This window comes from Phoenix dactylifera, chromosome 2, assembly GCF_051530095.1.
Source record: "Phoenix dactylifera cultivar Ajwa chromosome 2, Ajwa_hap1_PhDact_Kaust_v1.1, whole genome shotgun sequence".
NCBI lineage: Eukaryota > Viridiplantae > Streptophyta > Magnoliopsida > Arecales > Arecaceae > Phoenix > Phoenix dactylifera.
The window spans coordinates 30,654,506-30,672,164 of NC_143191.1; the positions used below are offsets into that span (position 1 = coordinate 30,654,506).

The 17,659-nt window shown below is 37.9% G+C and overlaps 1 protein-coding gene across 1 annotated transcript; it reads left to right on the top strand.

Moving 5' to 3' along the window:
• The first annotated feature begins 1,349 nt into the window (after positions 1-1,349).
• Positions 1,350-16,921, top strand: LOC103718851 (triacylglycerol lipase 1-like). The gene is made up of 9 exons (XM_008807845.5): positions 1,350-1,748; positions 6,488-6,598; positions 6,821-6,961; positions 7,133-7,243; positions 7,359-7,502; positions 7,580-7,620; positions 7,718-7,794; positions 14,499-14,594; positions 16,249-16,921. Exons 1-9 carry the CDS (start codon positions 1,584-1,586, stop codon positions 16,569-16,571), a joined length of 1,209 nt encoding a protein of 402 aa, XP_008806067.1. The 5' UTR covers positions 1,350-1,583; the 3' UTR covers positions 16,572-16,921.
• Positions 16,922-17,659: the final 738 nt, after the last annotated feature.

Here is a 17,659-nt window from a genome sequence, read left to right on the forward strand (position 1 = left end):
GCAGCGCTTATGCATGCATCTGAGCATGTTCTCAACTCCTGCTTCACTTTTTATTTTGTTGGGCATGGCTGAGAGCAGCGATGGCATCCACTCCTCCATGTCCTCTTAACATGTGCTCAACTATATTAATTGGTAAAGGTAACTCTAGATACATGCATAGAGTTTCTTGCAATTTGTTTCTTCTGCTACTTTCTTTTACAGCACAAAGAATAGTATTTGTTTCTTCTAGATAAATAATGCTTTACTACCTCACTAGTCACTTGTATGTGCAGACATAGCTAAAAGGAATTGATGCGTTTCAAGGGTTTTGTTGTCATTCATGGGGGGGGGGGGGGGGGGGGGGGGCAAAATAAAAAGGTAATGCAATAATCTCAAGAAGCCATGTAATGCCAACCTGAATTCTTACTTGCTAGCTCGATAGCTTATAGATTGTGTTAGGTTGTTATCATGTTTCTTTTCAAAAGTGATGTGACGTGCCTGTGACGTGCCATGAAAATATCAATTAAAAGAAAAGTAGTTATGAAGATATCTCTTGATAACTAGTAGACTCCAAAGATATCTTTCTCTGATCCTCGTTGTATTAACAAATGTTAAAGGGATATCGTATGCGTGTATGCGAAGGCTTGCAAAAGAAAGGAATCAAGCAGAAATTTTCTTCCATGTGCAGGGGATGGCGACCAAACTCAACATGATCGAGCATGAAGCAACCCGACAGGCCGTGCGTACGTGTCGTTTGTTGCCCATTTTCATATTTTATCAGCTAATGATAAAATTTTTAGTTTACTGTACTGGTACCGAGTACCATACCAGTTGTCCGGCGGCACGAGTTGGTACGGGCCATACCGGGCCAGTACCGAAAAAAGAAACTTGTCGGAGAAGAAGAAAAGAGAGAACAAGCGTGGAAAGAAGAAATAAGGAGCGGCGGCGAACGCAGATGGAGGGTGGAGGCCGAGAACACAGCTGCAGTCTCTACCGGCCCCTCTCCCCTCTCCCCTCCCCTGCCCGCTTTCTTTTTCTTTTTTATTCTCCAACGCCGGCAGCCAATTATTTTCAAAGCTCGAACCGTATCGGTAAGCCTCTGGTATGGCTTGAAATGGGCGGAAACCGTTCACGGCTCCGCATTCTTTGTATGTAAGGAAACTAATTCAAGATCTCTAATCATGTACCATAGTTGATGATGGGATATGTAAGGAAACTAATTCAAGATTTTAAGATGAGATAAAAAACAGCCTAGAAAACGGTTGAACGGTAGCTTCGAATTAGAGCTGCCGGTAGACATCGTACGGCCCAGATTCCACCGCCAGCTTGTAGAACGAGACGAACGGCACGAGACGAACCCGGAGCACCCTACACATGCCCCGGCAAGGGCCCAGCTCCGGTGTCCCACCGGAGGGTGAAACGTCACATCCTCACTGGAGGTGATCGCATCCCAGTACCTTGATATTTTTCTTGATCTCTTCTCCTCCACACGTGAGGGAGGGGACCACGGGAGACGATAGCAGGGCGACCGATACGCAGCGATACTACTCCCATTGGCGCGGTGGTCTCGTCCTCCGCCTCCCCGTACTCGCCGGCCCTCCCGGATGGGAAGAGCTTCGGTTCTCCTCGCTCTTCTCCACTTTCTCTTTCTTCTTGGCACGGTCCGGTGCTCCGCCAGCGCCGCCCTGGGCCGCCGATCGCCGCCCTCCATCGACGGTGTTTGCGCTCGGCTTATTCGACCTTTGGGCTACCCTTGCACCGAACACACTGTAATGCTTCCTTCTTGCTTTCCCTCTTTACCTCCAAAACTTAATCACATCTTTAGCGTCTTTTTTCCTCCCCTACATTTGTGAAAGGGATTTTCTTTGTGGAAATGCTATTTTCTTTTGACAGTTTAGATTTTCAGTGCGAGAGTGTGAGTTCTTGAGCACGGATTTTGGTATCAAGAACCAGGGATTTTAAGAATCAGGTGTCTGAGTACAAGGAAAGTTAGAATTGTTACTTGATGAAAAGTGAAGATTAGTGTGATCAGATATTGGCAAGGGCTATATATTATTATATGTTATGGGATTATGATGATTATTTGAAGGAAAAAGATATAGATCATCCGCTCCTGATCATTGCTCAGTTCACTGGGGGATGTCCAATTCGGAAATTGGCTGAGCACAGGTGGGGCCTGACACCACTGACCCCAATTTGCTGGGTACTAAACGCTGACTGCCAACATCCCAGCTGAACTGAGCGGTGATCATTAGCAGGTGATCGGTAGCATTACTCTTATTTGAATAGTTTAGAAGTTAGATATTTGGAGAATCTGTATTATAATCAATTTGATATGTCTTAACAAGACTTGCTGATTTAAGTGAGGTTTCGACTTGTTTTCTTCGGTTTATGAATTTTAGATATGATCAGATATGTTTATAGTCAACTAGAAGAAGGATATATCGCGCATACACTAACACTCCAGTGGGATTTCTAGACAAACAGATGTAGCGACAATGGTGGCAATGCTGCTCATAAGGAGACATATGTGTAGGATATTTACGTGTTCTGAAATTACGATTCAGGAAATGAAACTCTCCTGCCTCCCGCCCTCTGATAAACACTTTCTAAGTGTTGAAGTCTTGAAAAGGCACAAGAGTGATGGGGAAGGTAAAAAGTAGTCCAGTGATTTGTCAGTGTACTCACTGTGAGAAGACTTCGTGATGAGTGGTCAGGATGCCGGTGATTGTCTGGGTCTGCTGGATGAGTCTGAGTAGTTAGGTGGTCTAGTTGTGTTCACTGCTGCTGTTGCTGCTAATATAGCAGCTCTATAGGTGTTGTTGTCCCAAGATTGTAAGACTGCTAGAGGTCTTGAGAAAAGCTTGCTAATAGCATGGTATGGCCTTATAAGAGTCTTTTGAGCAAAGGCCAAGAAGGAAAAGAAGAACATGATGGAATTATCTGGAATTTAAATTTATTTGTGCTACTAGATGTTAATAAGTGGGTTTAGTTTAGTATATCAAAGATAATTTGTTGGGTGAGTCAGTGAAACATAAAATGGCATCCATTCTGAAATAGAGGAGATATAGGAGATATCCAACAATGATTAGGAAGGGGATGCCAATCGGCTTACAGATGCACTCTTATATCAAGACATTTTCCTTGACATTGACATGACGATATCTTAAAAATCTTAGTGTGGAAAATCTTGCATGAAGGAAATTAGTGGAAGGAGAAAGCCCAGACTGGAAGGAAAATAATAAAAAGGAAAAGCCCAGACTTTCTATTTTATGAAGATCCATGGAAACCACATAATGAATAGAAGCATAAACAAAAAGGATGGAGGAAAATCTTTCTTTTCTCGTTGGGTAATTAGATGATATAGGTTTTTTTGCTTAAGATTATTACGAGAGGTTCTGCTTTGTAAGAATTTGTGGTACAACAGGCCTAATGCTTGATGTATTTTAAGTTCCATAAGATAATTTATATTAACACCACTGAAAGGAAAAAGAGGGAAGATGCAAGGGAAACTTTAATGTGCATGGTGAGAGGGGCAAACAAGGAAGGATAAGGATCATGATTACCTTTTCCATCAAGTCTGCCAATTTAATGCGCATGGCGAGGAGGCCAAATGTAGTCTGCCTCCGCATTTGTGAATTTCCTTCATAGATGGAATTTTAGGTTCCTGCTTTTTGTTATCTCGTATATTTCACACACAAAAGTAGGTCCCAGAAATATAATTCTAGAAAAATAAGAAGCCTTTTTGATGAAGAAACATATAGCTTTGGCCAAAAGATAAAAGAAGATAACTGAGTAGCACCTTCAGACACCATCTATATATAGCAAAACGTACTATGCCTGTGACTGAAATCTCCAGGAAATTGTTATGTTTATTTAAAGGAAGATGTGGATCAGCCAAGAAATAACATTTCAGCCTGTAAAGCTCCAAAAAAAAAACCTGCTGAAGCTTTCTTTTTGAACATCAGAACTCCATTTTCTTTACATATATTTCTAGAGTAAGGAGTGGGTCATTACCATGATTAGATCTTCTAGGTAGAAAAGAACATAATGAAAGGCAAAAAATGTTGGGATGGTCGACTAGACCTAAAAAGGTATGTATTACTGGATCTGGAATGTGATGCATAAGTTGTTGACCATTGGATCATTTTGATACCATGGGAGGTTCAAGGTATATAAGTAATCAATAGACCATAAAAGGTCTCGAAGGATATGGTCAACTACACAATTACATGCAGTTAAAATTACCTGAGTATATCTTCCATTGAAGGTGCTAAAGGTGAGAAAAATCATGTGCTTTTTTATGGTGAACTGTCAAAAGAAGTGGAAAAGAAAGGTAGACTGATGTAGTAGACCTAAAAATGCGTATTCCAATCAGATCTGGGATGTGATGTATAAGGTATTGACCGTTGGATCATTTTGGTATCACGTGGAGACTTGAGGTATACAAGCAATCAAAAGATCATAAAAGGTCTTGAAAGATGCGATCAACTATGCAAATACATGCCCAGTCAAAAATGTTGTGGAGGAGTTCTTCCATTAAAGGAACTAAGGTAAGAAAAATCATGTGTTTCTTTATGTTAAAATATTAAACAATGTGGAAAAGAAAGGAAAACAAGTAGAGAGTAGAATCAATATAGAATACGAGGGAGAAGAATAGGGAGCATTGCTGGCTTCTAGCTCAAGCTTTAATGAAATAAGTTTTAGTTCCACCAAAAGCTAGCTTCTAGCTTAAGCTTCTGCATCATTTAAGAGCAAAATTTTATCTTTTTTTATTGCCACCGGTGGTGAATGCTGGGTTGTGTTTATGAGTTGCACGTAATGCATATTTTCAGAATCTATCTCATATCGCAGATTTAAACTAGTACCCAAGGTGCACCTGTGAAACTTGACCCAAGCTTCATCTTAGTTGCATTTTGTCTAGTACAGTGTACGATTGAAGACAACTCATTGAAACCAATTAAACGTGACTAGGAATGACTCCAGTATTTGACTTAGATTCGTAATAGACCAGCAAGACCAAAAGTAATTCCAGGTAGACCTACCTTGATTTGGCACAAGTATGCTAGTTGGTTGAATTTGAGCATAAATCGGAAATAAAAATGCAATTGGGTTTAGGTATAGGTCAAGCAAGGCTTAGACCTAACCTAACCTATTTGCATCTTCATTTCTACCTAGATGATAAAAAGAAGTACTTCACCACATGGTTGCTAAACAAAAATATTGAAAAGGTTTCTTTTACTTTTTACTTTAATTTGCTTTTATATGCTTTTTTGAAAGATCATTTGTGGAAGAGGAGCAATGTCAATTACTATAGATAGCATTACATGTATGGGATATTTTTGTTATTTGGTCCATCCCATCAATGCACTTTTGTCCTACAGTTCTTGTTGTAATCATTGTTTCACTTGAGTGTGTTGATGTCATGGGCTAGGTGACAAAAGTACCCCCATGCATCTAAGATTGCCAAGTGCAACACATGGAGGTTAAATGTGTGACTTGGTCCATTACCATCAATGCACTTTCTTCTTGCAATGATTTTTGTAAGCATTGCTTCACTTTTGATGCACTGATAGCATGACCACATGACAAAAGTACCCCTATGCATGTATGACTACATGCCCCAATATATGGGGTTAAATGTGTCATTTGCCAGTAGGAGCAACTTATGAAGTTACTCCAATGGGAGTGTCATATCTCTATCCAAATATATACTAGAACATAGCATGTGCGAGCATGTGTTATTTTATTTTAATAAAAAATAAAAAATATATAAATAACTACTAAATGTTAAAAGAAGGAAGCAAACCTCCGACCTTGTAGTTAACGACCACACGGAGAAAGGGGAAACACACGGGCGGAACATGGGACAGGGAGAGGTGGGGTGAGGAAACATGAGGGATGGGAAAAGAGGGGTGGGGATATGCGGACAGTCAGACATGCCTCACACAAGGACATGTTAGTGGAGTTGGCATTATATAGTAGAATAAATACATATATGTATGTATGTCAAGAAGTAACTAACTAGTGTATAGCAATTGTTTTCCCACTTGTTCAAATCCAGTATTTGTTGATGCACTTGCTTTTTCATCGAATTGGAAAATGAAGCTCTGTGGCTTGAATCAAGTCCTTGCCAATGTATTTCACGTTTCTATGAAATACTTTTTAAACTCTGTGATCTCCACTTTAAGTTCAAACCTAATCTTCTCATTCCTTAATTTTGCTTACTATAGGTACCATCTTCTCCCATTTCTGTGCCTAACCTAATAAAAAATCATTTTACAGTATGTTGTTGACAATGACTCGAACTGGATTTTATGAATGTGTCTTTGGTGTATCTGTCTTTTTTCATGGACCACATAGTTAGCTATTTTATACGGTCATGAGATATTTTTCATGTTTTTTATGACACAACTTCCAACATGATTATGTAATCAATGTTGAAGCTTGTAGTCCTTTTGTGAATGCACGATCTATTAAAGTTTAGTGATAACGGTATAACTTGCAGGTCGAAACAAAGGATGGCTTCCTTTTATCTGTTCAACATATTCCACGCGGGAGAGCAGCTTTAGGGAAAAAATCTGGTCCTCCAGTTTTCCTTCAGCATGGCCTTTTTCAGGTATTGTTCATGCCATTCAAGATTATCAATTTTGTTTGTTAAATTAGATTGATTATTCTTTGGATATTCTCGTTTGCTGTGTTTGTTGTTGGAATTCAACTGTTGTGTTGTACTATTGGACCCCTCTCGTAATGTAAATAGCCTGGAATTTAGGGAATTATTTTGCAGTACATTATATTTGTGCTATATACAATAACATGCGTAAAATCCAAACATGGACAGGGAGGAGACACATGGTTTGTGAATTCTGTTGAAGAGTCACTGGGATTCATCCTTGCTGATAATGGTTTTGATGTCTGGGTAGGGAGTGTACGTGGTACACGCTGGAGTTATGGCCATGTCACCTTATCTGAGAATGATAAGGTAATTATGAATAATATCGTATATTGCTTTCATCATTTGCATAAGCATTTTTGATGTAGTCTTTGCTTACATGTAGTTGATTATGAACCCATTCCTTGCTTTCTGTGTGAATGCTCGTGTACATGTGCATCAGTTGCTGTTACAACCTGAAAGTGTTGAATTATTCTGCAGGCATTTTGGGATTGGAGTTGGCAGGAGCTGGCTCAATATGACTTGCTGGCTATGATAAGCTATGTATATTCAGCAACAAATTCCAAAGTTTTCTATGTAGGTCATTCACAGGTATATTAGCTTTGGGTAGCCATTATTTTCAACATTCAATTCGGGTCAACTTTTGTATCATTGAAACAGCACATGTACAAATATTTCTTGAAGTTCATTTTTAAACCTTTGGCAGGGAACTATCATGGCTTTAGCTGCTTTCACCATGCCAAATGTGGTTAGAATGATTGAGGCTGCTGCTCTTCTATGTCCTATTTCATATTTAGATCATATCAGTTCAAGTTTTGTTCTTAGAGCAGTTGGCTTGCGTCTTGATCAGGTAGTCCATTGTATGCCTGAAAAAGTTGAGAAAAATCTTAAAATTAGAAATTTGATTTCCCCCTAACTCCATGACAGATGCTTCTCACCATCGGCATTCATCAGCTTAATTTTAGGAGGTTTGATTTTCCTTTGCCTAAAATGAAATTTTCCTTATTCCAATTTGTCTGATGTTTTTGTGGTAATATTTTTGTGATGCCTAATTATTGTGTGCAGTGATACGGGTATTCAGATACTGGATTCTGTATGTGATGGCCATATGGACTGCAACAACTTGCTGTCTGCAATAACAGGTTTGGCTATATGCTGCTATACACCTTATTTGGTTAATGCTCCTGTAATTTTTCTTCGTTAATGTGCACTTCTACATTTGTTGACTTTAAAAAGCTATGCATGGACGGGTACCATAAACGGGTTTTCCTAATAACAATTTTGTACATTCAGTTTGGCTAAATATATAGGCTTCTCAGTTTGACTAATCGTTGATACGATTTGCTTGTTTATTTAGATTACTGTGCTAAATTTGTTCTACACAACAATGTCATTAGATGATATATTGATTCCTCAGACTAACCACAAACATACGTGTGCTCCAAAGTAAAATAAAAAGATGATCAAGTGAATTTCAAATAGATTCAGTTGCACCAACAATTAGGCATCCCTTGCAGGCTTGATATATTAGACTTTATAGAAAGTCTATTTTGTTAGGAGAAATAAAAGTACCTGCACTGCTGAAAATTTTCTTCGAACTTCAAGGCAGAGTATTGGGAACATAGAAGGGCAAGTAGAACATTACAAACATAAACTAGATGTAAGCCAAATATTAGAAAAAAAATCATGAACATGGAATAACCTGCTTCTTTTGCAACAAATACCGGTAACCAGGAGGGATGGAAATTGCCTATCCAAATTTAGTAGGAGCGTCGCTAGGAGTTTCAGTTGATGGAAAATGTGACCGCACAAGCGTCCCCTATAGTTTTTAGTCATCTTGAATGGAAGAGCTTTTGCAAGGATTGAGTGACACCAGCGAGGGTATAAACCTTTAGAATAAAGCAATAAAAAGATGGGTTTTTTTGCATATATACCCTCCTAAATATATAAAATTCATGAGTGCCCTTGTAAAATTACTATTTATATGTATATCCTTCTTTTTTTCTTTTTTGCATATATACCTGTACCATCTAACGACATTAAAAAAATAAACAACTTAAAACTAAAATGACTGAAATACCCTTATGGGTAGATATGCAAAAAAAAATTATAAGGGTATACACACAAATGACAACTTTACAAGGGCATTCATGTAATTTCTTATATTTAAAAGGCTATACATTCGAAAAGTCCATTGGAAAAAAAAAAGATCAAAACTTGGCTGGAACTTGCTAAGTCTTTTATGATTCAGCTGGATCGACAAATCAAAAAAAGATTAAGCCGCATTGCCATTTTTTTTATAAGATCATCACTCAATCAAGTTAGAATATTAGGTGATCATTTTGGTAATGCTATTCTCCATTTGATTTTGATATAATTATCATTATTAAATCTATGACATCTATATATTCTTCATTACTTTTAAAAGATTAAAGCATATCAAATTTAAATTAATTATAGATGCTTAGATTAGTAAAATATTTTTTAGTCATTTGTAAATGTTGAGCTGTTTGTTTTTGAGGCTAGAATTTCATAAAAGCAACATGATTTATTCTATAAGAGTTGATATTGACATAAGATCATGTGATATGATAATATTTATCTTTTTTTGCTACCTTTTTTTATTAAGAACAACTAAATTATTTTCATTAAATTTTGATCATTTTTATTGGATTTTTTAGTGTATACCCTCGTAAATATGCGCAATTGCATGAATATCCTTACAAAGTTGCTATTTGCATGTGTATCCTTATGAAGTTTTGTTTTTGCGCCTCTACTTGTAAGGGTATTTCAGTCATTTCAAATTTAAGTTATTTATTTTTTAACGGCATTGGATGGTATGGATACATATATAAAAAAGAAAGAAAAAAAAGGGTATACATGCAAAATAAGTATTTAATAAGGGTATACATGTAAGTAGCAATTTTATGAAAGTATCCATACAATTTTGTATATTTTGGAGGGTATACATGCAAAACCTGAAAAGAAACTTAGAATTTCTAGATTTTGCTCCTAAATAATGTTATAGAAGGTTGGGAAGTCTTAAATTAAAATCTGACATTTAGATGAGTGCACAAATAGTTTGTATAGTGTGGCTGTGACTATTGATAACATCTTCCAATAAATGACAGGATAAATTGTCTTAATTATTACAACCACCATTGTATCTTTTTTGCTCGGGTAATGATATTCCTCTTGTTTCTTTCCAGTGTTCATTAACTATGACGCCTTTTTATGCAGTCTTATCTATGTCAATAAAATCTATTTTGAATGATATCCCTTATTTAACATGTGCAAACCTGACTTATCAGCTATATTGGAATGAGTTGAATCAGGAGAGGCAATGATCTTGGCATGCAAGATGTTCATAAGAATGGCAATATAGCAAATTCATTTTCCAGGTGATTGCTGAGAACTGTTATCGGGGAATACAATAGGAACTATGCAAAAACTATATTCTTGCCGTGGAGGTTATATCAGATGTAGAGCCAAATGGGAATTCAAGACAACTGCATAACCTTCCTCTTTTGCTGGCAATGCTGATAATGAGAAGACAGAATGCTGGCAAAATATTGTAGCTCAAACGGAGAGGACAGATCTTATGTAACGTATTGAATCACCTGAATCAGCAGGGAATTGGCAGATCTTTGCAAACAGGAATCTAATTATTCATAACATTTATTGGCCTTCAATCCCAAAATTCGTGCAAATTAAGGAACAGCAGTTGGGGAAGAAGCCTTTGAAAGGAATTAGAGAAAAAACCAATCTCTACTATTGACATAAGAAAAGATTCAGAAATCTTATGTTAGCAGTGACATAAGAATGGTTTGGATAGCACACCTTTAGTAGAAACTATTGGTAATCTTGTCAAAGACATTTTTCCTGAAAATGACCTTAGGCTAGCTAGTTCTAAACACTAGTATCAAGTAAATTGCATTTCATGCCCAATTCTACCTTATGTTCTCAGAAAAGATTTTCCACATATATCACTAAGAGAACTTTAAAGATAATGTGCATATGCTAAGTGCATGAAATTTCATTATCTTCTGACAACATTGATAATTTGTATTTTCATGTGCAGCCTAGGGAGATACATAAATGCTAGCTTCAACACAACTGTTTGGTCTACTCATTAAATTCAGAAATTGACCTTGGTGTACATGCTTTCATTCTTGATAGTTGGTACTTTGTGAGGTTATGGACCTAGTATTTGCCTATCCTGCCATGTGAGATTTCAGTGCTTCAGAAATTGTTCTCATCTCAGTTTGTTCTGGAATATCTTTACTCAAGTTCATGTATGGTGAATCAACCATACCGTACCATACTGGTAAGATATGATATCGAAGTTTGGTTCGGTATGTGAGTCAAACTAGTCCATATCAGTCTGCAGTTCAAGTATGCCATATCGATACTGGTAGGTGTACCGGTCGCCTAACGGACCGGTATGGTACCGATTCGGACCGGTTTGTACTGGTACTGAACCGGCCAACATCGCGGAAAAGCGCCAGCGGAAAAGTGCATCCGAGGACGCACACACGGCGTGTTAAATGCCACAAAGTGGCATTAAGCGTGGGGCGCGTTGCCCTACGCGCGGGGGTGCGCATCCCCGCGCAATGCCGTCGTGCGGCGCATTTCCCCTCACAGGGACGCGTTGTGCGGAGCATTTTCCCGCATCTTTCCCGGCACATGGATGTGTTTCCCTGTGCCTTTCCCCATGCATGGACACGTTTCCCAAGCCTCGCGCGCTACCCTGCGCGTGGGCATGCTTCGCTGCATGCGCGGGTGCGTTGCCCAGTCCGGTTCAATGCAGTACCGGACTTGGGGCCGGAGCCGTTTTCCACTACTGTACCAGACCTGTTTGGTACGGGTTGAACTGGCTGATACGGACCAGTTCAACATACCATGGTCTGAACCAAGCAGAACCACCCTGTACTGCCCAAAATTAGAGGGCATATTGTGTCGTACCGACCCATAACGTCTGATTTTAGGGACTGCTATGATAAAAAGTGAGAAAAAGAGGTTGGGAGTTGTCTTGGTACAGGATGCGTACCATATAGTATTGACCATATCGTACTGAACCACTAACGATCAGTATAGTTCCAGATATCGAGATTGTAGATCTTAGTTGTACTAGTTGCAGGATCCATGCTTCATTCCAATCATAATATTAATGAACAAACCGAAAAGGAGATTGACCTATATAAAAGGACTTAAATGCCCGTACTAGTGGGCATGCACATGTTGTGTTGTGCTGACACACATGCAGCACCTTGCCAAAATAAAAAATTAATGATATTTTATCTAGAAGCTTTTAAAGAATAAATTAACAAGTGTCATGCTAACCTGTGCTAGGTGGCAGTTGTGGTTTGGCATGGTTTGTATCTGCCAGCAAATACTAGCATGAGCCTGCACTTGAAACCTTGCCGTTATACCATGACAGTGCTTTATGCTTGTTCCATCTCCAGCCTTTTTGCCATACTTATTCTGTTTCTGGCTGAATCTTGTGCTTCTTCCTCTTGTGATGAATAATTGTCTATTTTCTGCCATATCTCTACTGATTAAAGGAAGGATATCTGAATAAAAGGAAGACTTTTTTAAGTGACTAAAGATATAGCCTTGCACTTCAAAGCCATTGGATGCCATGACTGGATTTAGTCTTGCCTACCGAAGTATATTTGCTCCCATGCCTAAGCCTTGCACAAGTTGTCTAGCGATTGCAGCAAGGGCACTAGCAGTAGCCGCAAGTTCAGCATTTTCTACTGCACCTCGATAGCGGCAATAGTGATGCTCTTTCATTCATGTTCACTGGTTCTGGATCCCCTTCATCTTCTTTGTATATACTTAACTTTAGGTTAATCCCTATTTAATATCTCTTTTATATCCTTAGAACTTATTTTCTGTGTTTTACTCTTCTCAGATCAACATTGCTCCTAATTTTCCCATATTAAATGGTGGAGAACCATGACATTATTCTGAACATTAATACTTGGCTTATGTATGTCCTTGGCACATGTCTTTGCTGATCTACAAACTTAATGCCTGTCAGTTAAATTGTTGAATTCAAGGTTTCAAGTTTCATTCCATGCTGTCTGGCACGTACAGTGACAGGTTACTGCTACTGACAATACATTGAAATCCTTCTTTATATATATATATATATATATATTCTGTTAAAGAAGATTTTCAAAATTTTAAGTACTATATCCTATCTTGCACAGCTAGGTATTTGCCTCAGCAGCGCTTATGTTTGTTGGTTAAATCTTAGTTTACTATCTAGTTTTCATCCTTTCCTTATTCTATGTAGGACACTCATATGCTGGAAGATTGTGACAGCATGTGAAGCTGTTATGTTATGCTGATTGGAGAATAAAATGTCCCTTCACCACCCTCATTTTTCTATTGCTTTTTTGCACCATGTTTGTGTTGGTCTGTGCCGTAGCCTCATAAGCCAGGTTGAAGGCTCCATTTCTTTCCTTTGGACTTTGTTTCACTCTTTTTCTTTCTTTCTTTCTTGGTGATTTCTTTGCTCTGCCAACATGTGTTCTCTGTTCTTGCTCTTTCTCCTATAATTAACCAAAGTAATCGGGTTCTTTTTAGTTCATTTTGACATATGGTGTGAATGAATAGTGTGAGATTCATTTTTCTTTATCTAGGCCTGTCTTATGTGTCATTGGGCTGAGGTTTGTGATATCTTGAAAATCTTAATGTAACTAGCTTTGGAATTCCTGTCATGGAATATCACTAGAATGGTGCACCCAGGTATATCTGATATGTGGTGTCATTTTGTCATGGTTCTCTTGTTTTAATAATATTTTGAGGATGCAATTTCACATCTTGAGACTGCACATGCTTCTCATTTCCACTTCCAACCTTTACCATTTTGGTTTCACTTTCATTAATCCCTTAAGTCATAATTGCTCTTCTTACCGGGTGCACACACTATAGTTGGCTCTTCTTGTTCCTAATGGATATCATCCCATCTTACGATGTCATCACATCTTAAAGCTGCTAAAATGCTCTTTATCACATCACAAATGTGAGAGCTATTATTCTTATGATTGATTTTTTTTATGTCTTCACATATTGACATGTATCATCTTCTCCAAGGAGCATTGTATGACTTGTGTTGTGTGACCTTCACTTGTGATATTTGTCGATTATCTTGATTCTAGACTTTCATCTTGTCTTCTGTTTGTTTACCATAAATCCTCTTTCTGACCTTCCCATGATGATCCTGTAACCTTTTGGATCTGGTGTGCCTATTCTTGCTTCAAGGAGTATTGACACGTATCACCTTCTCCGAGAACTATTGTGTAACTTGTATTATCTGACCTTTACTCATGATATTTTAGTCATTTATCTTGATTCTAGACTTTTCTAGTGTTCTGACAATCTGACAAAAGATGTAATCCATGGTTCATCTACCAGACCGTATTGCCCCATACTGGGCAATACTGTACTGCACCGGTAGCAAACCAATCCTTGGTGCAAGAGATGCACCAAGTTTTGATCCATGAACCAACCTATGCTGACACTGTATGAGCATTGTACTGGTACGGGTATGGAAACTGGTATTGCGAACCTATAGTACGTCATTGACTTCCTTCATCTATTTGTCAAATGTGGTTAATTCATGTTAGAATAAACCTCTGACATGCTTACTCAAATTATGTGGAGCATATTTTCCTTGTTAGTTTTATGCATGGTTGTTTTCTTCTATATGTCTTCCTGTTTTATCCCTGGCTATTTTTTCCAAGACAAAATAACTAACACGTTTGGATTTATTGACGTGATGTTCCTTTCTGAGTAATAAGCTTTTAAGAATACCATGATTATTCTTTTGCAGGGGAAAATTGTTGCTTCAATGTGTCTCGGATAGACCATTACCTGGAGTATGAACCTCATCCATCATCCACAAAAAACCTTAACCATCTTTTTCAAAGTATGCTTTTAATTTTCTTGCTGGATTTTTATGCTAATACCTGCTTACTGCATAAATTGGAAGTTTGAAACATGCTTTAGAAATTTTCCTTTGGCTTCTTATAGCATATATCTAATAGCACGTGCTTTTTTCCAGCTGGATGTTTGAAATTCTCTATATATGGGGTGATTCTTTAAGTCCTTTGGCAGATTGATACAAATTTGTTGAAGTTGGGGCTGCAAAATGGCAATGTTTCCTGAACATCTTAATGAAGAGAGAAAATATGGATTATCTAGGACAAGTATGGTAGGCAAGAAGATGAGAGAATATAAATTAAAAGAATAAAACTGATATACTTCAATATAAATTTTGTGTGCTGGCGACGAACTCATACACAATGAATATAAACTGAAAATCAGAATAGTCGATGCCAGATTAAATAACCATGCATTGACTCTGAAGAAACCTGCAATCCAATCAAAAGGAACCTATTATGTCCATTCAAACAAATTTTAGCACAACTAATGAGAAAAAAAAAAAAAGAAAAACAAAAGTCAAAAGTTTAGAATTCTTATTTTTGGCAAACTGATGCATCACGAACTTGTCCTTTTAGAGTTCTTTTTTTGACATGAGTTATAACTTGGAGCTGTTTCAGTTATAACTGAAACTGCTCGATTGACTCAGAGGATTGCCACTTAGTTGCATGAGCTCAAGTCATGACCCATGAGGTAGATCTTCTCGCCTGCCTGCCAACCTTGTATCGTCAAGTTGTCCTACTAGAGTTCTTTTCTTGACGTCTGTTTCAGTTATAAGCAAAACTGCTCAATTGACTCGGAGGATTGCTACTTAGTTGCATGAGCTTAAGTAATGACCCATGAGGTGTAGATCTTCTTGCCTGCCTGCCAACCTTGTAGATTTCATAGCAGGTCACTCTTGCCTAGAATTTACCTTGACTAGGCATTCAACAGCAAGTGTCTGAAGGGTTGATTTCAAGTTGATGGCCAGTTGTCTTCAATCCTTCCACACAGACCTCTCAACTTTGATTTTGCTTTGTAGATTACATCATATATGATTAAAAAAAGGCATGATTGGTGGGTGGTGTTTCTAGCACATTGAAGTTGTGCCAATTCTTGAATAATTTTCTTTTATTTCACTTTGGTTCTAGTAGCTATTGTATTCATTGTGAATTTCTCCTCTATCCCTCAGATGGCCATTCAATGAAGCATTTGCTGCATGAAATTTGTCCATGAATTGGACTCTAGGTTTTCACTGTGCATGTGACTCAAGATTCCTTTTATTGTTGAATGGCGCGATCATTCTGATCTATTTGGTTGAATTTAAAATCTTAATATCTCTTCAACTGCTATCTTCATTGTCATTTCCTTGTGATAGACAAACAATTAATGATTGGCCCTGCCATTGCAACTTGTTTGTCAAACTGCTTGATGTTTTCATAACAGGAAAAGTGCTGCTTGTAGATATTAAGCTTTTACCAGCTGTGTAGAGGTACTGCATTGTGTGTACATCATTGCAAAAGTAAAAAAGTTCAGTTGTCCATCGTGACAGTTGCACTGACCAAATTTTAGTTAATGAAGCAATTGTAAAATTTCCTTGCAGAGGTTATGTTCTGGTTTCTTAAATTCCATCTGACGATATGCCCATACTACTTTGGCAGTGATCCGCGCAGGCACCTTCACAAAGTATGACTATGGGTGGCTGCGGAACCTGATAAATTATGGGCGCTTGCATCCCCCAGCATTTGATTTGGCACACATACCGACCTCATTGCCCATATGGATGGGCTATGGAGGTAGTGATGCATTAGCAGACGTTACTGATGTTTGGCGCACTATTAAGGAGTTGAGATCTGAGCCTGAATTGTTGTACATTGATAAGTATGGTCACATCGATTTCATCATGAGTGTGAAGGCAAAAGATGATGTGTATGGTGAATTGATAAGGTTCTTCAGATCTCAGGGATGGCCTAGCAGTTATTAGAATGCCTAGCCATCGTAGAGTGCTGATTTCGGTATATCTGTTTGTATATAATTATCTTAGTTTAGCATATTGTAGTAACTAAGTGTAGGATGGACTGCGCGCTGTCTGGTTAAAGAGTGCAAGGCAAAAAAATACTGGAAAGGAGCAAGCACCTATGAAGAAGACACCACATTAAGGGTTGCATGACTAGAATTCATTTGTGGGATAAAATATGTAGCTTCTGTATGAACTTGATAACATGAAGTATTTGATGTATACTGTAAAACAAGTTGCAACAGACTATTTATGTCTGAACCATATTACTTAATTTTGAGTGAACAGACTATTTATGTCTGAACCATATTACTTAATTTTGTCTGAATCTTGGATGAACTTTTTTTTATATTAAAAAAAATTCTACCAGGAAAAGGATACTGTCTAATTCATAAATGTGGAAATTTTTGCTATGTAATGTCTCTTGGCATGTTTTTTAACTCTGCTTCCTTTCGGCAATCGGAATAGGTTCTTTATCTCTCTTTTTTCTTGTTCTCATTCCTTTTGGCTTTACAATGTAGTTCTTTCCCTGAGCATGACTGAGCTTGTACGTTAGTACATGTTAAAAGTTGGCAGGCGCTTGGATTATGTAGGTTGGTCCGACAATCTACGGCGATGGCAAATCATCCGCCAAATTTCTGGCACAATTCGAATTTCGAAAAAAAGAAAAAAAAGAGAAAACTCTTGCCTCATTAACTACAAATATAATGACATCTCATGATCTAACTCAATTCCATCGCCTTTCCAGAACATCTGCCATCTTTCTTAAGTAGTAGGAAACTACAAGCACTGGTTTAGGAAGGAACTAAAAGAAGGCAAATTTCTAATGATCAAGAGCCCCAACTTCAGCGGTTTTAAAATGTTAAAAAGAACTATGTTGTGCTCGTAATATTCTCCTAATCTTTGCCACCTGAAGTGCTGATGAGGGGTGCAGAAAACATGCTAAGTATTTAGATATCATCATTCAAGGCCGCAGAACTATAAATAATATGCGTTTAACGTATAACTACAAACGAAAGTGTTCCCTTCTCCTTTAATTCCCATTTTTGAAGTGT

Coding starts and splice junctions, on each gene's coding strand:
- LOC103718851 (XM_008807845.5), top strand. CDS start 1,584: ATGGGAAGAGCTTCGGTTCTCCTCGCTCTTCTCCACTTTCTCTTTCTT. Junction 6,599..6,820: donor TTCAGCATGGCCTTTTTCAG/GTATTGTTCATG, acceptor AAACATGGACAG/GGAGGAGACACATGGTTTGT. Junction 7,621..7,717: donor CATCAGCTTAATTTTAGGAG/GTTTGATTTTCC, acceptor TATTGTGTGCAG/TGATACGGGTATTCAGATAC.